At 42.7% G+C, this 25,076-nt stretch overlaps 1 protein-coding gene across 4 annotated transcripts in view; it reads right to left on the bottom strand.

The window, feature by feature from the left end:
* COL27A1 (collagen type XXVII alpha 1 chain) overlaps positions 1–25,076 on the bottom strand; it is a 268,951-nt gene that overhangs the window by 174,068 nt on the left and 69,807 nt on the right. For all 4 annotated transcript variants that reach the window (XM_056812389.1, XM_056812391.1, XM_056812388.1 and 1 more), the window contains exons 7-10: positions 24,955–25,008; positions 11,543–11,587; positions 10,569–10,622; positions 2,828–2,872 (exon numbers count right to left, since the gene is read on the bottom strand). In XM_056812389.1, coding sequence (XP_056668367.1) covers positions 2,828–2,872; positions 10,569–10,622; positions 11,543–11,587; positions 24,955–25,008 — 198 coding nt within the window. The remainder of the gene's footprint in view (positions 1–2,827; positions 2,873–10,568; positions 10,623–11,542; positions 11,588–24,954; positions 25,009–25,076) is intronic.

Below are 25,076 nucleotides of genomic sequence, written 5' to 3' on the forward strand. Positions count from 1 at the left end.
TCGACCCTTTTTAAAGTAGTCAAGAAGCATCTATTAGTGCCTACTTCATGGTAGGTACTATGCTAGGCTCTGGTGATACAAGACAAGAGCAGAAATAGTCCCTGTCAGGACAGGGATCGGGAGAGGGTGTGGAAGAGAGAAATGATAAGGCATGCAAAAGGCCAAATGGAATCTTCCTTTGATTGACCGCTGATCGGCCTCCTGCTTCTGTCCTTTTGCATGCCTTATCGTTTCTCTCTCCCACAAGGGGGAGGCTGCCTTGGGACCCTGAAGTGAAATGAATTCCTTCCTAGGAATAGAGTAGGGAGTCATCATTCCCCGAGAGTCAGCCGAGACGTGTCCCATCTCACAGGTATTAGGCAAGGAGGATGAGGACTGACATCTCCTCCAACAGGAAAGACTCTGGACTCATCTGGCTCCAACCCGCAGGAAGTGTCCTCAGCTGAGCCAGACTCTCCCCGTGCCCTCATCTGTCCTGCTCATCTACCTTGTCACTCCTTGGGAAAGCAATGCTCTAATCCTCCGGCACATTCCCTTGGCACTCCATGCTCAGACCCCCCACGTGACTGACTCTGGAGTGGGTCAGGTGACTCTGGATAAAGTCTCTAGCAACTAGCCCCCTTTCCTAATCCCGCGGCACTGATCTAGGGGGCAGACGAAACCACAGGGGGACTAAGAGCCCACAGAGCTCTAGTGAGGAGATGGGAGCTGCTTAGTGACATTCCCTGAGGCACGGCGAGGAAGGAGTGGGAAGAGCAGGGGGGTTATGACTGGTGGCTATGATCGGCAATGTATCATAGGGGTCATCCCTCTGGGCTTCGAGCCACTGCTGGAGGGAGCCCAGAGTTCCATCATGAGAACCAACTCAGCAAAGCCCAGAGAGGTTTGCTCTTTCCACTATCCATGTGGCATCAAGATGTCCACCAAAAGAGCATAAATCAATCCCAAATTCCCCTGGCTTATCATCTGGCCCCCTCAGCTCTAGCCCAAGAGCGTGTCTTCCTAGGGTTTGGAAAGAAAAGAATTTCTTTTCCGGGATTACAGAGCTCCAGCAGCAGGGCTGATGCCTCAGGAAGGAACACTATTGAGAGGTCTTTGTTGAAGTCTCCCATCTCCCTCAAATAAGCAGGCCTCGGGAGCCGACCAGGGCAGACTGTCCTCCAGTGTATATATAGTAACATCCTGGTAAAAACATTCCAAACAGCTGAAATCCATCCAGTAAGTCTATCTAACTCGGCCAAACTAAAAGACCAGGCCAGGGGACCCAACGCGGGGATATCGTGATCCTCTCCTGGTCTGCGGGGTAGGAGAGCGGCCTTGGGGTGTAAACGCCTCATCTGTCATGATGGCACAGCTTCGAGCCTTTGCTTTGGGGTAAGGACTCATCAGGAACAAGCTGACTTTGCTCTTTGGGGGCACGGATGACTAAGTGCCCGACGGAGGCTGCCAGGCACATCCCCACCCTTATGTGGTGGGCAAGGGCAGCCAGGGTGACCATATGGAAAGTGTTTAAGAGCCCAGACAAGGATTCGGTGACCACTGACAGACAGAGCCAATGAGGCAGAAATGGGACCATCTCCAGCCTCTTCTAGGGAGTCCCACAAGACTCCCAATTTGGCTTTAGAGCCCCTACACAGCCCTCCTCCTTTATCTCTTCACCCACCCTAGCCTCTAAGGATACACTAACCCTTGGCACTGCCATCACACCATTCAATCTAGGGTGCGATTTTGCCTCTTTCTCATGTGATACTGGGAAATGGGCAGTGGAGCGGTAAAAATCCCATTTTACAGATGAAGAAGATAGGGCCAGGGTTGGTTTAGGGTCACCTGGCCAGTCAGTAATGGTGTCAGCATTAGAGCCTGGAGCTGACGCTGCACAGGACTACATGGGAAGGCTCCAGCTTGGGTGGGAATAGGAGGTACCAGGGCTCTGTGAGTGAGGGAGAAGGAGGGCTGATGGTGGGCGGCACTTGGGGTTCTAAACTCAGGAGAGGGGGAAAGCAGCCACTGCTGAAGTCACGTTCCCTGCCCCTCCTGCTCTGTTCTTCCACACACTAAGTACTTGGCTTTGCAGGGACTGCTATGGTTCTCATGGACTGACTCCCTCCTCTGGAATGAGAAAAACGTACAGAGGGACCCCTTAAAGGGAAGAAAAAAATGGATGGGCCTTTGGCTACCATACCTGGCCTCTACTCAACTGCCTTGTAGTCAACTCCCAGAACCCTGCGTACTTCCACTAGGCTATGGACGTTCAGCGGGAGCTAGAGGGATGCTGTAGCCACCAATTACAGGCAATTAAAACTGCCGCAACACCCTGCTCACATGAGTCACCCTGACTTCTCTGCTTCCTTATCCCAGCAGGGGAGGGAATGTGGGGGGTGGGGATGGGGGAAAGGGGTGGAGGGAAGACCGGAGGCGGCAAGATCACTTGCAACTGGCTCTGGATCCCTGGCCGCAGCTGGATTTGCTCTGCGCAAGCCAGATGGCTGGACCATGAGGAGCAGCCCTGGATCTCCCTGGCTCCCTCTGCTTGGCTCAAGCGAGAGGCCTTCTTGAATGTCATAGCTCAATCCATGCTCCTCCCTCCTTCCCATCCTTCTAGGGTCTCCCTGCCCTGGGGCTCTAAGGGAGGTGCTGCTGTATTAGAGTTGATGGTGCTTGAAGTTCTCTGAAACCAGAATCAGAGGGGCATTCTCGGTACCCAGCTAAGTGGGAGGGATGAGAGCAACATCCAGTCATTGGACCTGCTCTGGGTCCTAAGCAGCAAGCACACACTTCTGCTAGTCAGTCATCAGAGTATCATAGGATACAGACAAGATGCACTTACCCGACTGCCTTTGGGTCCAGGTTCCCCTACTGGCCCAGGTAATCCCTGAAACATAAGAACCAAAGAAAGAAAGACAAGTGTGAAGAACCCTTAAGTGACCCCAAATAGGCATTGCCAAATTTCAATTCTGTGGATGGACCAGGAGGGAAAAAAGATCCTGGAGGCAGAAGACCTGAGTCTGAGTCCTGGCTCAGAACATTACTAGAAGAGAGATTGTTTCATTCTTTGTCACGATTACCCTCGTGCTTAGCACATAGAAGGTGTTTTAATGCATATTTGTGGGTTGACTACTAGTTGTGTTGTCTCGGGGGAAGTCACCTAATCTCCTGAAGCCCCATTTATAAAATGATAACAGCACCTGGGGGTCATGGTAAGAAAAAGGCTTTATGAAATCTTGAGGGCTGCCTAAAGTCAGTTATTGTGATAACCCCTGATCAGGGACCCCTAAAGGCCAGAGACCCAAGCTGGGCCAAGAGGGAAATACGAAGTTGTCAGAGGCAGAGAAAACATGACTGGCTGTCAGAGCCAAGCCATAAAAGGTACCAAGACACAGCCAGGCCACTGCAACATGTCCCTGCTCACAATTAACTGGATCCATGACTAATCAGAGGTCACCTGAGGGAGAAGAGAGAAGCTATAGGCTGAGAAATGCTTGTCTTAGAGCCTCATATCCACAATGTACTTGAAAAGGGAGTAGATTCAAAAATCATCAGTGGAGATTGAATGAGATAACCTATTCCACTTGACCCTGGAAAATATGTGAGGTTTTTTCCTACTCCTGAGAAGCAGCATAATGTCATGGAAAAACTATCCAAAGAGAGGTAGGAAGAGGGGTAGTAGGGTGTAGTGGTAAGAAAACTGGATGTAAAATCAGGAGGACATAGGTTAAAATCCCACCTTAATCACTTACTAGTTGTATGATCCTTTGAAAGTCACTTAACCTCTGTCTACCTCAGCTTCCTCATCTGTAAAATGAGCCATTTGTACTCAATAACCTCCAAGGGCCTTTCCAGATCTAAATTTATGATCCTATGAAGACTTGAATTTGAATCCCAGCATTGATCTTAGTTTCCTCACTGATAAAACCTCTACTATCTGGCAAACCCTAAATAATAATAATAATAATAATCCTCACAAGTTTGACACGAATGGAAAGAGCTAAAACAAATTCTGAATGCTGTGTAACTATAATGATCAGAGTCTTCCCAAAGAAGATAAGAGATAACACAGCTCTTCCCTTTAGAGCAGAAGTTAAGCATGGAGGGAACTAGGTGGCACAATGGGTAGAGCGTCAGGCCTAGAGAATCTAAGTTCAAATTTACCTAAGTTACCTTAGGTACCTAAGTACCTAAGTTAGGTAACTAAGTTACCTAAGTTCAAATCTGACCTCAGACACTTCCTACTATGTGACTCTGGGCAAATTACTTAACTCAGCCTATCTCTTGCCCTTCTGCCTTAAAATTGTTACTAGGAGAAAATAAGGGTTAAAAAAAAAAGTGCGGCACTATGGGTTTCGAAGGAACATTGCATATACTGACCAACTGAGTTAATGTTTGGGATAGTTTTGCTGAACTTTCTTTCTTTCTTTCTTTCTTTCTTTCTTTCTTTCTTTCTTTCTTTCTTTCTTTCTTTCTTTCTTTCTTTCTTTCTTTCTTTCTTTCTTTCTTTCTTTCTTTCTTTCTTTCTTTCTTTCTTTCTTTCTTTCTTTCTTTCTTTCTTTCTTTCTTTCTTTCTTTCTTTCTTTCTTTCTTTCTTTCTTTCTTTCTTTCTTCCTTCCTTCCTTCCTTCCTTCCTTTCTTTCTTTTTCTTTCCTCCCTCCCTCCCTTTCTCTATCTCTCTGTCTCTGTCTGTCTCTGTTTGTCTCTGTCTCTCTGTGTCTCTCTGTGTCTCTGTCTCTGTGTCTCTGTCTGTCTGTCTGTCTGTCTGTCTCTCTCCATTTTAAGAGATGGCCCCCTGGGTAAAGGGGAGAGGAGGGCAATATTCAGAAATGAAGGTGATATATAAACAAAAATATCAATAATATTTTTCTAAAGAAATGTTAGTTGTTATAAGTTTAAATTGACTCTTGAAAAAAGCTCAACAGCAACCCTATTGGTCTGAATATAGGGGAGATGAAATGAGACAGGTGATGAATACAAGAAGAGAGTTATTCTATAAGCAACCAGATGGAAATAACTTGATTAAATGACTTGACCAAGCTCATTTTGATAATACCTGTCAACAGTTGACTTTGAACACAGGTCCTCTAACTCCAAAGTCACTATACTATTCAACTTTGGACATATAACTTCTCCTCTTTGGGTCTTAGTTTCCTCATCTATAAAACAAGGAGGTAGTGCTATGTTCCCTATGGCATCTTCTGCCATAACATCCTCTTAACTATAACCCCAATCAAGGTCATCCTAAATGAACTTACCTAGAGACACAGACTAGATGGGGGTAGAAATAAAAGAAAGAAAGAGAAGGCAGGACTGGAAGAATAGAAGGGTAAGGCAGGAGGCATGCCTTTGGATGGTTTCAACTCTAGAAATGTGGGAGGAGAAGAATAACAGGGAGGAAGGCAAGATCTCTACTCCTTTGTAAGCCCTAGTCTAAACAGAAGCAAGCCTTGAATCTTTCCATGAACCCACTCAACCCAAGTTCTGAAGTAGTTGCCAGCTCATAGTTCAGCTTTGCTTACAAACTCCTCCCATAAGAGGAGATCCAGAAGTTGGTCTTAGGGATATAAAACATGTGGGACAATGTAGTATTTCAGGCATGAACTCCCTAAGGAGCTTTTTGCATCTGGGATCTCTCCTATTCCTTTCTTCAAAGAACTTGGCTTTGCTTTGATAAGAGAAACAGCAGGAGCCTGGGCTTGTGTGAAGTTTCATGTTTTCCTGTTAAATCAGAGCTGGGGGTCTACACTAATTAATGGTAGAGTCAGAGCTAAGAGGGACCTTAGAGATTATCTAGTTTAACCCTCTTCCTTATTTAAAAAAATTAATGAAAAAGTCTGTTTTCTTCTCCTTCTGGCTTCTCTCTCATTGGGAAGGAAGGAAGGAAGGAAGGAAGGAAGGAAGGAAGGAAGGAAGGAAGGAAGGAAGGAAGGAAGGAAGGAAGGAAGGAAGGAAGGAAGGAAGGAAGGAAGGAAGGAAGGAAGGAAGGAAGGAAGGAAGGAAGGAAGGAAGGAAGGAAGGAAGATTTTTTTTTGCAACAAAGAAGCATCATTAAACAAACTTTCCACATTGACCATGTTCAAAAAATAGATGTCTCAATCTGTACCTTTCTATCAGGAGATAGGTAGTGGACCTCATCATGTAACACCTTCTCTTCCTCTACCTCTTGCCCCCTGTCATCTTTGTTTTATAGGGAAAGAAACTGTTCAACATTTTGGTTTCTCTATATCTAAGATTATAAATGATCTAAGGTTGCCCAGTGGATTGACTATAGGAAACTAGGAGTAAACTCACTGGATGACTTTAGTCATGTTATTTGTCATCTCTGGACCTTAAGTCTGTATTTGACATGGTTGACTACCAAGAATTCTTAACATGGGGTCCATGAATTTGTTGCTTAAAAAATCCTGAAAACTATTTCAAAATAATTGTTTTCCTTTATAAAGGTTATGAATTTTGTTTTATTGCATTGAGAAGGGGTCTATGACATACAAAAGATTAAGAACCCTTGGGCTATACTATGATCATTCATTCAGGCAGTCAACAACTATTTATTGAACACCTACTATATGCCAGTCACCATGTTAAGTACTGGGCATACAAAGAAAGGCAAAAATAGTCTTTTTCTCATGGAGCTCAGATTCTAATGGGGGCTAGGGATTTGTACAATGTAAATGGGAAGTAAACTCAGACTCTAGCCCCTAAGGTCATTCCAACTCTGATACTCAAGGTTCTGGGTTCTAAGGTCCTTGACAGCATCAGTGGGAAGAGGCACAACAAAAGGAATAGAATTACTGTTTGGGGTGGATGGTATGATGACAATGGACAGCCTAGAGAAAGCTATCCTGTGCAGTTCTCATTTTGCTTTGGTTTTCTCAGCCAAAGAATAAGATAAAGAATAGAGGGAGGGGGGATTGGCTAAGAGGGTGTTGAAAGTCCATTAGAACAAGAAGATACAAAAAACAGTACCTTAGCTGTCCTGAATGAATTAAAACCCAGATGAAATAACATACAAAGGTATTAAGAAAACGGAAGCTATGACTGCTGATTCAAGGTCAGTGACATATTAGCAATTGTGGAGAGTGGAAAAGATACCAAAGGACTGGAAAAGGCCAAATTTCACACCAATTTTCAAAAAAGGAAGAAGAATGAAGTTTGCAAACTAGAGGCCTATGAGGTTAATTTCAATTCTTGGCAAAATTCTTGAAATGATTATTAAAGAAATGGATAGTGACATTTAGAAAAGAAAGCAGAGATTACAAAACTTCATCAAGAACAGGTCACATCAGACTAACCTTATTTCCTTTTTCGTCAAATTTCCTAAACTGATATATCAGGGAGTTCTAGTAGTTTAGATTCTAAAATGGCACTTGATTAGGCATTTCATGCTATTCTTAGGGAAAATATGGAGAGATGCGGACTGTTCTATAGTCCAGTGAAGTGGATTTAGAACTGATCGAATGGTTAGACTCAGAGAAGAGTCATTAAGATCATCTTGGCAAAAGGGCTACAGTGGAATGACTCCAGGATAGATGCATGGCCCTATGTTATTTACTATTTTTATTGATGACATGGATAAAGGCCTAAAAGAAAAACTGAAGCTCTTTTTGTAGTGGTACAGAATTGGAAACTGGAGTGGTGCCCACCCATCAAGTAGGAAATGGCTGAACAAGTTCCGGTATAAGAATGTGATGGAATGTTATGCTATAAGAAACAATGAAGGCTGTGGTTTCAGAGAAATCTGTGAAGACTTAAATGAACTGATGCAGAATAAAATGAGCAGAACCAGGAGAAAAATGTATATAATAACAATAATATAGTAAAGACAAGCAACTTTGAAAGGCCCGGGAACTCTGAAGAAACTAATGATCAACCACAATCCCCAGATTCTTGGCAAAATATACTCCTCACTTTCTGACAGATGGATTTAGAATATAGGTTGACATTTATTTTTAGACAAGATCAATATGGGAATTTGTTTTGTTAACTATAAATATTTATAACAGGGGTTTCCCTCCCTCTCTTTCTCAATGAGGAGAGGAAAAGGAACAGGAAGAGAAGGTAGTCAAAAGGTAGTCAAAAGTCAAGTTTAATAAACTTAAAAGCAAGATGAAATTTAAAGAAATAAGTAACATATTAGAATCCAAAGAAATTTTTGATAGAAGAGAACATGAATGTGAATGTAAGGAGATGAAACTTAATCTTAATAAATGTCAAGTCTTATAAAAATTGACTTTTCAAGTATAAGAAAGGCAAGGAATGTTCAAATAAAAATTTGCCTGAAAAAGGCCCCAGGGTTTTAGTGGACTGGTGTAAGCTCAATATGAGGAAGCCTAGGTGGCATAGTGGATAGAGAGCTGGACTTGGAGTCAGGAAGATCCAGGTTTCAAACTGACCGCAGACACTTATTATCTGTGTGACCCTGGGCAAATCACTTAACCCTATTTGTCTCAGTTTCCTTATCTCAAAATGAACTAGAAAAGGAACTGGTGAATAACCTCAATATCTTTGCCAAGAAAACCTCAAACCACAAAGAATTAGATTTAACTAAAAACGATTAACAACAAGAAGCTCAATATGAATCAATAGTATGATATAACAATCCAGGGAGCCAAAGTGATGTTAAGAAAGGCATCATTTCTAGGAAAAGCTAACTGATAGTCCTGATTTACTCTACCTTTGGTTACAGCCCATCTAATTTAGAAAGGGCACCGATAAACTAGAAAGCATTTGAGGAGGATAACCTGTACCTGTTGAGAGATTTTATGTTCCTGTCATATGAACATTAATTGAAGGAAGTGATGTATTTAGGCTAAAGAAAATGCCAAGTTGGAGGTGTAGAGAAGAGGGGGAGAATCAAATTATAACTGTTTTCAGGTCTCTGAAGGTCTCTTCTATGGAAGAGGGAAAAGATTTGTTCTAATCTGACTCAAAGAGAAGAACCAGAAACATGGATGAAAAGTGTGACAGGAAATTTCCTTCTTTTTCTTAACTCTTACCTTCTGTCTTAGAATCAATACTGTGTACTGGTTCCAAGGCAGAAAAGTGGTAAGGGCTAGACAATGAGGGTTAAGTGACTTGTCCAGGATCACACAGCTATGAAATGTCTGAGACCACAGTTGAATCCAAGACCTCCCATCTCTAGGCCTGGTTTTCTATCTACTTTGTCTCTTAGCTGCTCCCCAGGAAATTTATTCTTAATGCAGAAAAAGCTTCCTAGCAGCTAGAAACGTCCAAAAGGGGAACAGGCTGCTTTTGCCATCATGATTTCAACTTTATTGGGTTTCTCTGAGCTGGGGGCTAGATGAATATCTAGGTTGTTACATATGTAGTAGTGAGGATCTCATTTCAGGTATGAACTGGACTAGATGAAGCCCCTTCTCACTCTAAAATCTGTGATTTGGCATTTCTAATATTTATGTTCAAGAGTCCCTTTCAGTTCTAACAGTCTACAATCTAACATCCTACTTCAAAAGATTCGTCCAGCTCCGACATTCTATATTGTAGGTATGAGGGAAAGATCTAGGTGGACAGAGCTAAAACATTTTTAATTCCTCAAGACACCCAAAGAGACTGGTAGGGATTCTTAGTCAAATAAGCTCAGACTTAGAGTCTTTGGGGAATTTGGTTAAAACTCTCTGCCAGTTCTATTAGTACCCATTATGAAGGGCAGGGCCCACACCCATCCATGGTGGATAGGACTTAAATCCTAAGGGATTATTCCTTGAGGGTGTTTTCAAGACTTTTCCCACCCTCATTTTCCTGCTTGGCAGCATCTGAACATTGCTATTACCTTGTGAATTAACCTTTAAATTCCAAGAAGAAAAGCATGGGGTCCAAAGAGTTCTGAAAATGGCTCCCTGGATAGAAGTAAGCAGAAGAGTGCTAAGAAGGCAAGGCATGGCCAAAGGCCAGAAGAAGGCCCCAAGGCACTCCATGAGAAGATAGAGGCTTCTCCTGGAATAAAGGCTGGCCACTAGAATAGGGGAGCAGAGAAAATACCCCTGTCAAAGGGGACCCAAATTGGCCAAGATCCTCATTGATCACCAAGAGACTGTTTCTTCCTTCCTTGACTTGGCAAAAATTGCCAAGATACAGATTGTTCAAAATACAAATAAATATCCATATCCATCTATATTCTGAGTAACTAGTTCCAGATATGGAACCAATCTGGGGAAAATCCAGTATAATTTGGGGGTTACTGATATAAAATAGATTAGATAAGGTGAGATGCCTGGAGTAGTGGAATTCCTCATAGCTAGAACAGATTATCGTATTTCTCTACCGTAGGAATATTCTATTCATCATTTTCTTTTCTACTCAATGTTGGCCTTTGGGGTAATTTGAATGGGGTCCACCATGGAAAATCACCTCCTTTCACTCAGAACTGGCTCAGAATACTCTCAATCACCAGATCCTGTGATTGTGCCCCAAGATCCCTACCCGTGATCAGCATCTAATATCATATCCAATACATATGGCCATGTCAGTTCACTTCCCACCAGTACTATTCTCCATCCCTTCCCCTCCCCTCTGGCAGAAACACAGCTCCTTGAGAGCCTCGGAGAAGCCATTTACTGCACCTGCCTGCCAGGATAACCTTTGGCTCCTGGACTCCCTTCCGGTCCTGGCTGCCCCTGTAAAGGAATGGAGAGGAGAATTAGTGCCTCCAGAGATGGGACAGGAGAGGAGGGACCACTCAAGCTAAGCCCGGGGAAGTCTAAACCATTAGGTTTGGGGGCAGAGTACAAGTGGGGGAAGGGGAGCATCTCAGTTACAATGGACTAAGGGCTGTTAAAAGGACAAAGCAGAGGAAGGAAAGTGAGATGAAAAAAGAGAGAGAGAGAGGTAGTGAAGCCTTCTTCTCCCACCCTTCTCAATCCCCTCCCCCTATCACATCCCACAGAAACCGGCTCAACCAGCTCTTCACAAAGCCCCCAGCCCTGAAAACAGGGAGAAAAGTAAAGGTGTCATTCCCTCTCTGGCATATGGAACTGTTTTCCTTGGTTCAAGGCTGCCAAGATTCTGGCAAACTAGATGGATGCATGTATAATATCCTTTAACATCGAACAGAACAGCCCAGCTATTCATGGCTTTTACTGCAAACATCAGGCTTATCCAAACACTCCGTGAGGGAATTACTGCCTCTTTCAGTAAGATGTGGTTAGCAGGGAAAGGGGGGGGGGGCAGTGGCAAATTTAGTGCAAAGAAGGGACGAGCGAGAAGGCAAGAGCTTCCTTATTTCCCTGCTGGCCCAGAGGATATGGGGCTCAATGCCCAATGGCTGGAAGAGGGGGCAAGTAAGGGGCTGGAAGCATGGGGGGGGGGGAGCTCACTGACAGTCCATCCATACAGGATGGGCTGAGGGTAGAGGGCATGCTCTGTGCCCATGACTGTCAATGAAGGCATAAATCAGGAGATATGGCGAGAAAGGGAGCTCCTAAGGAGCCAGACTGCCGCTCCAGAGAAAGCTGGTAAGGCTGTGGTCAGTCAGGGTTGGACCAGAACTCCCCCACAAGGCCTTGCAACTTGCCACAGGATCAGGATACTTGCTTACCTGGTCTCCAGGATGTCCAGGTGGTCCAGGATAGCCTTTCAGCCCCTGTTAAGGAGAAATTTCCAGGGCTAAGTTAGAGAAAGGTTTGAAGGGAATCCTATGGGGGTGGGGGTGGGGGGAGTAACACTGCTTCAACAACCCAACTATTCACATGGGCCAGAGGCCATCACATACTCTTGACTCAGAGAGCTATTTGTCAGCCTTAACCCTTCCATTTCCGTGGTCTTAACACCAACTTTTTTTAAAAAATTGGACTTGGACATCCATTGGTATAGGAAGTTCCCAATTCAGATGGGCACCTGCTCCAGAACTGCAGCTGCACCTGAGCTACTGAGAAGTTAAAGGAATTGCCTAGGGTCACACAGCCAGTAGGTATGAGAGGGTCTTCCCAGTTCCCACAGTGGATAGACCAATTCTGAGACCATTTGTCTATCCATTATGCTAGGCTACCATGACTTTACCAGAAGTAAAACAAGACACCAGCATAGCCAAAGATCTTCCCCTCCTGTAGCTTTATGGATTTTGAGAATATAAATTAATTTGTGGTTGCAAAGTGCTTTATTTTTTTAAATCCTTACCTTACATCTCAGAATCAATATTATGTATTGGTTCCAAGGCAGAAGAGCAGTAAGGATTAGGTATTTGGGGTTAAGTGACTTGCCCAGGGTCACACAGCTAGGAATTATGTGAGGCCAGATTTTTAAACCAGGACCTCTTGTCTATCTCTAAATCCACAGAACAACCCAAATTCCCCTGTAAAGTATTTTAAAGTTCCACAGAGCAGATGCCACAAAAATTTTAGAGTTTATGGCATGTCTCCTCCCCAATGATTTTCTTTATCATCTTCTTAAAAGAGGCTGCCTCCCTCCCTTACATTAGCTGGGGAGAGATGATTAACAGAGGGAGCAGATAGTCCCAACACAAAACAGCACATGAATTCTAGACAATAAGTGCTCTAAGAGTTTCAAGGAGCAATCAAAGGCTGTGGCGGGAAGAGGTCACGAGAGGCTTCACAGACAGTTTGGAACTTGATTCAGAAACTGATAAAAAGATTAAAAAAAGCTGAAAGAAGGAAGGTCAGGTGTTCCAACAGGGGGATGATCTAAGCAAAGGCTTGAAGTTTGGGAGACACCGAGGTAGCTAATTTGGTTGGAATCGAGAGTTCCTGTGAAGGAATAATAGAAGATCAATTGGAGAGATTGGATGGAAGAAGGTCTTGACATCCAAGCTGAGGAGTCTGGACTCAACATCCTTGGCTAACTATGGAGGCTGCCTCTTTCCTTGAAACCACCATTTAGAACCTCCTCTCTTCCCTTCTTCCATCTATGTCTTGTCTCATGAGTCTCAAAACAAAGAAGGCAAATTCGTGGTGCTCTTTGTGCATGAAGGAGGTGGTGACAAGAACCAGGACCTGCCACAGCTGGAGTTTCTTCTTGCCAGCTTCAGCTTTCCAAACACCCCCAAAATAGAGCTCCATGAAAAAAACATGCCTCTTCATCCTTTGGCCCAAGTCAATAAGTTCCCTTCATCCCTCTGGCCTGAATGAGACATTCTGTCTGGAGGAAAGCAGAAAGCAGTGACCTAAAGGATGGGGTGTTGGCTGGTAGAGAAGGTAGAGAAGGAGGAGGCAGCATCCTGTTCTCTTTGGCACCAAAGAGTGCTTGGATGCCAAGTCCCTGTGTCCTGCAGTGACGCCCACCCAACCTGTCACCAGTGTCCTGGACAGCCAGCCTCTCGAATGCCACTGCCTTGAGGACAGCAGTGGGATCCAAGCCACAGCCTATATTCGCTTTCCAAACAAAGCTCCAAAGAAGCGCCTGAAATGGAAATAATAATACCTAAAAACCTCACAAAGCTGAAGCGAGGAGAGTGCTTTGTAAATCTTAGCACACCAAATAAATGTGTTATTATTATCATTCATAATGGAAAGAGCAATACACGAGGCATTAGGAGGCCAAGGTTCCTGCCACGAACTCAGTGTGTGGCCCTGAGCAAGCCAGCCCCCTCTCTAGACTTTTGTCTCCTCATCTATAAATTGAAGGAGGTCAAGTAGGCCTTTGAGGTTCCTTTCTAATCCTACTATTTCAAGATTCTAGGGATCCTCTTGGGTCTTAGGTAAGTCAGGAATTTGTGCATTTAGTTAAGCAAGTACTAAGTAAAAGGTAGAGTATGATTTTTTTTTTTTAAGAAGCAGTTAGAATCAGCAAATCTCAGGTTAAAAAGAATCTAGATATGGCTCTAGAGCCAGGACTAGAGACTGGTCTTGGGTTCAAATATGATTTCAGATACTTCCTAGCTGTATGACCCTGGGCAAGTCACTTAATCCCCCATCGCCTAGTCCTTATCACTCTTCTGCATTGGAACCAATACACAGCATTGATTCTAAGATGGAAGGAAGGAAGGAAGGAAGGAAGGAAGGAAGGAAGGAAGGAAGGAAGGAAGGAAGGAAGGAAGGAAGGAAGGAAGGAAGGAAGGAAGGAAGGAAGGAAGGAAGGAAGGAAGGAAGGAAGGAAGGAAGGAAGGAAGGAAGGAAGGAAGAAAGAAAGAAAGAAAGAAAGAAAGAAAGAAAGAAAGAAAGAAAGAAAGAAAGAAAGAAAGAAAGAAAGAAAGAAAGAAAGAAAGAAAGAAAGAAAGAAAGAAAGAAAGAAAGAAAGAAAGAAAGAAAGAAAGAAAGAAAGAAAGAAAGAAAGAAAGAAAGAAAGAAAGAAAGAAAGACTGGACCCCAAGACATCCCATCCCCAGGACTGACTCTCTATCCTTAGCTGCCCAGACATTCATTTTACAGATAAGTAAACCAAGGTCCAAAGAAGAGAAAAACTTTTCCAAGTAATTAAAGGATAGAGATGGGATATAAATGAGTTTTTCTGATCCTCCTTCCACCCCACAATACTCTCATCCAATATACCAACATGCTTCTTACCACAAGATTATTTAGTAGAATTTTTCACCCAAGGCAGTAACTCCTCTTACAGGATTTCCAACAACCTCATCCCAGTCTCTTTGTGAATACTTGCTTTGTGATTGAGAGCTCACTGCCTCATTGAATAGCTCATTCTAGTGACCTATATACATCTCGTTTTGTCTTGGAAACCATCACTTTGAAGCAGATTACCCTAGTGTCTTGAGACTATAAAATGAAACCTCATAAAGATGATTCTTCCTAAGGGTAAATAGCATTCCAACAGGAATGCTGGGTGGAGCAACGGAAAGAGTGTTTGATTTGGAGTCCCAAGACCTGAGTTCAAATCCTCAGTCTGACATTTACTACCTTGGGTAAATGACTTAATTCTTCTGGCCTTTGTTTTCTCACCTATAAAATGGCAGGGTTGGACTGAATAATCTCAGAGGTCCCTGCCCACTCTAAATCTGATCCTATGAATGTCCCAAGCTACCTCCGACCAGACTCAATCAATCAGTCAACCAGAAATTAAGTGGCTGCTCTGTTCTGGGCACCATGCTGGATTCTTGAGATATGATTACAATTAATGAAATAATCACTACTGAAAAGGAGCTTATATTTGAATGGGGAAGACAACAAGGTCATATAAAAATAGAAAAAAAATACAAATACAAGTAAATCCAAAGTGACTAGAGATGAGGTGGCTTGAGTGGGAGAGCATTGTATGGAGGAGATGAGAGAAAGGTTTCATGAAGAAGATAGTGCTTGATTTTCATCTTGAAGGAAGAGAGGTAGAAGCGAGGAGAGAGTGGATTCTAGGCATGAGGCACAGCCAGCGCAAAGATCTGAAGATGGAATATAATAGAATGACCTACATGAAGACTAGAGGATCAGTTTGACTGGATTGCAGGGTTGAGGAAGAGGAGTAACACACAAGGAAGCTGGAAAGATAAGTTTAAACAAGGCTACGAAGGGTTTTAATAGCCAAACAATTGAGTTTATATTTGGTCCTCAAGGCAAGAGGGAGTTTCCTGGATAGAGAAAGAGGAGAAAAGACAAGCATTTATGATGCACCTACGTGTCAGGCACTGCTCAGTACTCTGCAAATATCATCTCATTGGATTCTCACAATTGTAGAATGTAGATGTCATTCTTTTCTTTTTTTTAACTGTTACCGTCCATCTTAGAATCAATAGTATGTATGGGTTCCAAGGCAGAAGAGTGGTAACGGCTAAGTAATTGGGGTTAAGTGACTTGCCCAGGGTCACAGAGCTAGGAAGTATCTGAAGTCATATTTGAACCCAGATCTTTCCAACTCCAGGCCTGCTGCTCTGACCATTCGGCTACCTATTAATAAATTCTTGTCAACGTGAGTTACTCAAGATAACTTGACAGGTTGAAAGATGTGGGATTTGAACTCAGTTCTTTTGACTTAAAATTCAGTAGTCTTCCCAAGACTTAATTTTGTTATCTTGGGGAAGTCACTCTTTGGGCAAATAATAAGTACTCAATAAATACAAATACCCCCATTACCCGTTAATCTCATAAGATTTTAGGGGTACAAGAGACCCAAGAGAACAGCCCCCTCATTTTTGAGTTGGTCACTTGGCACAAGAACGCACATCCCTAGATTTTACTATGAGGCTGCATGCTAGTCTAATGGCAGGGATAAAAATCAATTTGGATGATGAGGGAGGAAGAATTTTCTAGAAGGTGTACTCCAGATGAAGAGTGGCTCCCTTATATCATGCTCTAATATGAATGGGAGGTGAGAGACTTGGGTTCTGGTTCTGCCATCACCCATTAAGCACTGTGTGATCTTAGGCAATTCACTTCCTCACTCTATGACTGTTTCCCCATTTTTAAAATGAGGGGGTCAGGCTAGATGACCACAGTGGTCTTTTCTAATGTTACCTTTCTGAGATTCTGGGGTTTTGAGACTCCCCAGAGTGCATTTGCAATAACAAGAGGAAACTTTTTGTCCTCACCAAGCCTTTCTAAACACCCACAGACGCGCGCACACAAAGATTCTCACATATACGACCCCGGGAAACGGGAACTCTTAATTACAAACAGAACAGGCAGTGAGATCCAAGTCATTGGGTTCTTTTACAAGCATTCCTTCTATACCTACTCACTTCTCAGACTGCTGAGTGCTCTGTTTGTCTCAGAAATCCCTGTGGTCAGTCGAAGAAAACACGGCCAACACTTAGTAGGCCTGGTGGCCATGGACACTCTTCCATATGATAGGCAAACCAGGGCCCAGACATGAATCTGGTTTGGGTGCATAGGACCCGGAATGAGAAAGGAAAACATTTTTTTTAACAGTAACAAGCATCAGCCTTAGGCTTTTGCCCCCAACCAACATGTCCATGTTTTGTTTTTTTTTTCAACTGGGCAGACCACTTCAGTGGGTCAAGCAATGAGACAGCCAATGAAAGGCCCCTATCTAACTTTAAAAGCTATCCATCAGGGGGCAGCTGGGTAGCTCAGTGGATGGAGAGCCAGGCCTAGAGACAGGAGGTCCTAAGTTCAAATCTGGCCTCAGACACTTCCCAGCTGTGTGACCCTGGGCAAGTCACTTGACCTCCATTGCCTAGCCCTTGCTGTTCTTCTGCCTTGGAGCCAATATACAGTATTGACTCCAAAATAGAAGGTAAGGGTTAAAAAAAAAAAAGCTATCCATCAAGTCCAACCATTGCTTTTTGCAAAGGAGGAAACTGAGACCCAGAATAGGGAAACAACTTGCTCAAAGTTATAAAGTCAAGTTTAAGTGGCAGAGATAAAACAAGAACCCAAGTCTCCTGATTCCCCCATCTAGCCCTCCATCCATTAAACTTGTCTAGCTCTTTGTGACCCCATTTGGAGTTTTCTTGGCAAGGACACTACAGGGGTTTTTCATTTCCTTCTCCAACTCCTTTTTGCAGATGAGGAAACTGAGACTTGCCCATGGTTTCCCAGCTAGTACGTGTCTGAAGTTGGATTTAAACTCTGGTCTTCCTGACTCAAGACCCAGTGCTCTATCCACTGTGCCAGCTCTATTAAATGAAAGTCCTTCTATTAAACGTGGCACCTAATCATTACAACTGTCTGCCCAAGAAAGTATCAATCACAGGCATGTTCTAGTAAGGTAGGAGTCACCACGGTCTGATGACAGCTCTGTCACTCAAGGAAGGACCATTATCGGTCTCCTGAAAGCTGTCCAAGCAAGGACTGTTTACCATTCTGTGTCCATCTTCAAATAGCTTCAAATGACAGGGGACAATGGCCATGAACAGGAGGGTCATGATTTCCTTCAGACGTTGTCTGGCGATGACAGGCCACGAGCCACAAGGCCGGTCACAGGGCAGCCCTTCCCTAGGAAGTGACGCTCTCGAGCCAGGCTTGTTTTGACTGTCCCACTGGTCGTCAGAGGTTCCGGGCAGGAATGCAACATTAAACTCACAGGACCTGGGGGGCCAGGGACAGTCTATGCAGGGCCCCTAGAGAGGTCTCTAGTAGAATTCATGTTTATAATAGGACAAGGTCTATACTTTGGTTTCTCGCCTGAAATAATCATTTACTTAAGACATTCAGGAAAAACCAGACATCGCCTCATTGCTATTGTATCCAAAGCAGCACCCCATCTCCCCTTCCAGCCAAAGGAGGTTATCTTTGCTGTGCTTAGCAGACACACAGTCTCATGCCTCCACCCAAACGGGCCAGGGATCTGACAAACTTGGCAACCACGGCCCCAAGCACAACTTTTGAGCCAATTCCCAAAATCCACCTGTTTGTCCTGCACCCTGGAAGCATTGCCTTTAACACTGTATATAAGAGGCCGCAGCTCTAGGACAAGGATCAGGCCACATCCATTTTCATGGCACTGTCAGTGTGATGACATGACTCCAACTTTGAAACTCAAATTTTAAGGCCAAGAAGGTTGGTATTTCCTCTTATATGCAGTGACTTTAATGGAAAATCCATGTGGTTCACACAATCGGAATGATCCTGGAATTTTTCCAGGTTTAGACATCAATGCTCTCAGTTCCAAAGGCATCCTAACTGGTCTATAGACAATTCCCTATTCCCTGTAGGGTCAGATACTAAGTCTGCTCTTTGGCTTTCAAGCCCTTCACAACCTGGCTCCAACATGCCTTTCCATCTTCATTCTATACTCTTCCCTTTTCCAGACTCTTTAGTCCAGCCAAACTGGTCTTCTTGCTGTTATTCCCTCGTGACCTCCCATCTCCCATTTCTGGGTGTTTGCAAAGACCTTCCTTCTTGCCAGAATGTATTTCCTTCTCATCCCTGTCCGTTAAGACTCCAGAGTTTCTTCCAAAACACAGATAGAACATCACCTCCTATATGATGGCTTTCTTGATTGCTCCAGCTCCTAGAGCCCCCCACCACTACCTTCTATATACTGTTTTTATTTACAGATTAATATGTGTTCATGGTATTTCCTCCAACAGAACCAATTAATCAAGAAGCATTTGTTGAGATACAAGTAAAAGAATGAACTGATCCCTATCCTAAAGGCAGAGATTGCTTCACTTTTGTCCTTGTAGCCCCAGCTGCTAACATAAAATCGGGATTATATTAGAGGCTTAATAAATGCTCTATTGGTTGACTGATAATATCACCTAATAAAGAACAGTGCCTTGGACCTGGGAGGGGCTTAATAAATATTTATTGAATGTAACATGTACCTTTTTACACTTATCACTTACATACATAGTACTGTATGTTCTTCATAATCCATTAAGAAGTAGGTGGGAAAGGTATCATGATTCCTGTCTTACAGACTAGGAAACAGACACGAGGTGCTTTTGTGCTGAGCTGTGTAACCTTTGTCTCTCTTGGTCAGAGTTTCATCATCTGGAAAACAAAGGGTCTGGACCAGAAGATCTCTCCAGTCCCTTCCAAGTGTAACACTCTGTGTTCTGATTTGGATCATCTGGGGAAAGCATTACTAAACCATTCGTATTCTTTCTATGTTCTGATCTGGACTTATTTGGGGAAAGGGTTACTAAGCTCTTCAGATCCTTTGAACTGTGATTCCCCACTACTGGGCATATACCCCAAGGAGGTGAAAAACCAAAAGGCTCTATATATGCCTTAGAAGCATATACGGCCAGGAAAGAAGATATCCTTAGTAGCACTTTGGGTTATAATTAGTAGAAAACCAGAAACAAACATTCCTTATTGATTGTTGAGGAATGGTTCAACAAGTTATAATACATCAATGTAATAGGATATCATTACATCATAGGAAATTGAGATGATGAGGAATTAAGAGAAAAATTGGAAGTCTTAAATGAATGTTGCTGAGTAGACAAAATCATCATAATAATAATCATAATAATTATAATAAATATTTATATAACACTATATATGTCCTACATATAAACAAAATCATCATCATCATCATCAAAACTAAAACTAACATTGATATAAATATATATATATATATATATATATATATATATATATATGCCAGGTACTAAGCTAAGCATTTTACAGAAATTAACTCACTTGATCTTCAATACAACTTTAGAAGGTAGATGCTATTATTATACACAACAACTACAATAATGTCAGTAAAAATAATACTGAAGTTGAACTAAGATTAAACATCCTCATCACCACTAACATTTAGATAGCAATTTAAGGTTTGCAGAGCACTTTTCAAAAACTAACTTATGTGACCCTCACAACCTTGAGTGAAAAGTGCTATCATTATCCCCACTTTACAGATGAGAAAACTGAGGCAAACAAATGACTTAATTCAGGTCACACAGGCCAGATTTTTTTAAACACTTACCCTCTGTCTTAGTATCAATTCCAAGACAAAAGAGTGGTAAGGACTAGGCAATCAAGATTAAGTGATTTGCCCAGGGACACACAGCTAGGAAGTATCTGAGGCCACATTTGAGCCCAGGTCCTTCTAACTCCAGGCCTGGCATTCTCTCCATTGTACTACCTAGCTGCTCTTACCCAAGTCAGAACTGAACTCTGGTCTTCTTGACTCCAATTTACTGGATTACATAACTGAGTCTGATGAATAATAATGGTTACAGAGAAAAGATGAGAATATGCCTTGTTCCTCTCAATAGAAAGACTGCTGGCTACTAACAAATGTAGAGCTTCTGTGGATTGGTTTTATTTAAATGTTTGTTTAACAAAGATGGGTTCTGTGATGGATGGGTGGGTAATAGTCAGAAATGTCCAAGGTATAAAAAACAAAAGGCATCAATGAAATTTATTTTTAAATTTCTGTGTTCTAAGGTCCTCTCTAGCTCAGACATCTGGGGAACCTAACTTCTTTTATTTTACCTCTCCCCCATCCCCTCTGAAAATGTTCTGTATGTATTTTGCATCCCTTCATCTGTGTTGTATATTACTTGATCTTGGGAGAATGTCAACTCCTTAGGGCAGGGATTATTTTCATTTTTGTCTTTATATTTCCAGTTCTTAACACGGTGCTTGGCACAAACTAAATGCTTATTAAATACCTGTTAAACTGAATTTAATTGAGGCTGGGCATTGTGCTGTATATCTATAGTCAGAGAGGCCACACCTGATGTGTTCAAAAGTTCTGAGGTGCAATGGGATAGGCTGATTGAGTGTCATATTCAGTTTGTTATAAAAATGGTGAGACCCTAGGAGCAAGGGCAGAGGGAGTGCACCTTGAGGCAGGTTGCCTCAGGAGAGGTGATTCTACCCATGTTAGAAATAAAGGAGTTGATCAAATCATTTCCCAATTGACAAATAGTCAAGAGATGTGAATAGACAGTTTTTAGATGAAGAAATAAAAACTATCAATAATCACATGAAAAAAATGTTCTAAATCCCTCCTGCTTAGAGAAATGAAAATCAAAACAACTCTGAGGTAACACCTTACAGAGAGCAGAGTACCCAATATGACAACAAAGGGAAATAATAAAATGTTGGAGGATAGGTGGCAAAATTAGGACAATAATGCATTGCTGGTGGGATTGTGAATTGATCCAATCATTGTGGAAGGCAATTTGGAATTATGACCATAGAGTTTTAAAAGAATGTATGTCTTTTGATCCAGAAATAGCACTACTTGTTTGTATCTCAAAGAGAGAAAAAAAATGGGAAATGATCTGTTTGTACATGAATATTTATAGCTGTGCTTTTTTGGGGTGGAAAAGAATTGGAAAATGAGGGGATGCCCTTCAATTGGGGGATGGCTGAATATTGTGCTATCTAATGGTGATGGAATACTATTGTGCTAAAAAGAATGATGAATCAATGAATTTCTATAAGAACTGGAAAGACCTCCATGAATTGATGCAGAGTGAAATGAGCAGAACCAGGAGAATATTATACACAGAAACTGAAACATTGTGGAATGATCAAATGTAATTGACTTTGCTACTAAAATCCAGGACAATTCTGAGGGACTTATGAGAAAGAATGCTATCCATATCTAGAAAAAGAAATGTGGGAGGAGAAATCTAGAAGAAAACATATGATTTATCTTATCACTTGTTTATATGGGTATGTAATTTGGGGTTCTGGTTTTAACATATTACTCTATTATAAAAATAAATAATACAGAAATGGTTTTTGAGTAATAATATATGTATAATCCAATGGAATTGCTTGTCAGCTCTGGGAGGGGGTAAGGAAGAGGGGAGGGACACAACAAGAATCATGTAACCATGGGAAACATTTTTAAAAATAAAATGAAAATAAATAAATTGGCTGGGATGGAACTAGACTCATCTAAGAACACCTAGAAAGTTAATGACAGACCTAAAACTAGAATCCAGTGCTTATAACTCCTAGCAGCATTTTGTGAATACATAGACATAGCCTGTGCAATGAAAGAAAGCAGAGAGCATCAGCTACAGGTGGGATCTTGATGGTCTTTTTGGTAGGAGGCCCTCCAAGTAAGAGGACTTCTGTCCAATTACTGATTAGAAGAAACCTCAGTTCACCTACTTCTAGGATAGAAAAGTGAGCCAACCAGTTGAAAGGCAGAGCTTCCTGGAAAGAAACTAGGGATACACTCCAGAAGAAATATGAGCCTTGAACAACAATGGTACCAATTGCTGAAAGGACGTGGAGGCTGACCACGGGAAATGTCAGATGCTTGACACAGGAAAGCAGTAAGTCAGTGGATCTTTGAGAACACAGATCTCACAAAGAGCAAACAGATGGGAAACGAAAGGTGGCACCCCAGTGGCTGTGCCAACTAGGTCCTTGTTATAGAAGTATCTGATCTGGGGAAGCAGTGCTGGGCATTGAAACCCAGACTGATAGCACATTCTTTTTCTCCAGAGGAGTCCACTGCCGTCACGAGAAGGGGTTGCAGCCTTATTTGGATTTCCATCTCCAGAATCCCAAAGAATCAGAAAAACTATGGCTTTGGTTGGTTGATTCTCCTTAGACTCTCTCTATTTCAGGTGACTTTAGAAGGCTTGTTCTCAAAGGGCCTCCAAGGGCACAGAGCTACCTTCACACATCAGCAAGTAAGCACTCATGGCTTGGCAGTTTCTTTGAAAATTAATTCCTTCAGTGACTTGCAAAGAGAGAACCAGTTATATTTTCATCTAAAAGAACCCTCTAAGTGTCATAGATTCAGGTTGAGGGAGATATTAGTTCCTAAAGATTAATGGTCAGAGTAAAAATCAAATCCATCTGAGGCCAACTTGAGACCAGGCTTTCTTTAACCAAAGAGAACAACCAGGGGAAGCGAGCATAATCAAACTGGTGGAGAACAAAGAATAGGACAGTTAAACATATGAACAACTCAGAAACCCACCAAGGAGATATTGCCCCTGCATGGTATCTATCATGCCAGGCAAAGAAAAGACACCACTACAGGAGACTCTGGTTGGAGGAAAAGAGAAGACTCATCTATTCTCACAAAGAAAAAATGTTTGTGGTGGATAGAGAAAACCCAGAAAAGAAACTGTCTTGCAGCTGGAAAGTTTAATTAGAAAAAAGCTACGTGAGAATTTCCTGTTATGCCCTGCTGACTCTTTTCCATTCACTCTGCCCAAACTGGTACAATCCTCATCCTAGATTTAAGCTCTCCTAAACTCTCTCTCTGTGTCCACTCGGAATAGGAGATATTCTCTCCCTGGTAGACCAAGTTCCATTTAGATTGGATTGGAGCCAGCAGGGAATTAAAAATGTATGTTGCTTTGCCAAGTATTTTTCCAGCCACAGAGATCTTTTCTTAATTTAGAAAGACAAGTCATGTTGCACCAAGGTGAACAGGTTTATCTTCTTGGTTTAGAGTCAGGAGCCTCCTTCTACCTGAAGAAAGGCCTGCGCTCCAGCAAGGCAATGAGAGTATCCTCCATGGGTTAACATGGACCCTGGGGGCAAACTGAGAGTTCTCTCCATCATCTGTCGATTTTCCAGTTCTGATTCAGAGCTCAGCAGATCAAAACCACCACACTGTGCTTTATAAGCTGCTAGTGTAGGAAAACTGTGTAACTCACACTTCATCCATTAGAACAGGGCTGCAGCCCAGGAGGAGAGAGGCCCACAGTATTTCTGTGGGCCAAAAAATCAGTGTTTCCCCACAGCCTGCAGACAGCCTCAGCTTTTTGTCTGAGTCTGTCCCCTCCAGGTTTGTATTAAAGGGGCCTGGAATTTGGCCGGTTTGACTGCTTTATCCTCCCAAGACTGAGTCCCCATTTTTCTCTTTCTAAATCCACAGAGAGCAAGAGAATTGGGAGAAATGACTCCCTCCTTCCCCATCACACATGCAAGCAACCCCAAAGGAAGCCCAGAGCTGAAATGCTGCACAACTAAAGAAGGACCTGGCTGGAATGATGACGGCCAATATTGCAGCTGGCCATGAGGGGTAACAGATGATCTTGAATGCAAAGGCAGCTGGAACCACAGCTGGGAGTTGAGGCCCCATCCATAAGAAATGGCTCTTTGTCTGATGCCATCACTGGACATGCTCATTATTATCATCCTTTTTTAAGTCTGTGGCCTTGTCCGAAGAAGTGTCTGGGCATCACCGTGATCATCAACAAATAGGTATGTAGCACCTACATCATGGAGGGCATGCAGCTTGCAAGAGGTCCTAACCTCAAGGCTCGCAGGATTTGGTTGGGAACATGGGGGCCAGTGGATAGGAGGTTAACAACAATACAAAGAAGGCTTCATGAAGGAGGGAGAACTTGAGTCTGGCCTTGAAAACGGTCAGGCCTGGATGGGCAGAAAGGAGAGGAGGCAGCACTCGATGCAAGGGAACAGGAGGGAATTGGGCAGAAGCTATTACTTTCTAGAAGAGGAAACTGAGACCCAAGGCTCCTGGTCACACAGCTAGACAGTTGCAGTGTAAGAACCTGAACCTGAAGTTCTAGAATACCAGACCAACTCTGTAAGCTCTATTCCATGCTGCCTTTTGTCTCAATATTTCCTCATCTAAAAGCAAGAGCTATTGGAAAATGTGATACTATCCAATGGTTTTCCACCCCAAGTAATCAGTCCATCTAATAACCCAAAGGAAAAAGGTCAAACAACATACCTTTCGGCCAATGGGTCCTAGAGTCCCAGTCAGTCCAGATAAGCCTATGTCTCCCTGAAAACACAAAAAGGGAATGATGCTATTGCAGCTATTCTGACCAGCTTTGGACTGCATGAGGGCAA

Source organism: Monodelphis domestica, chromosome 1 (genome assembly GCF_027887165.1).
Source record: "Monodelphis domestica isolate mMonDom1 chromosome 1, mMonDom1.pri, whole genome shotgun sequence".
Lineage (NCBI taxonomy): Eukaryota > Metazoa > Chordata > Mammalia > Didelphimorphia > Didelphidae > Monodelphis > Monodelphis domestica.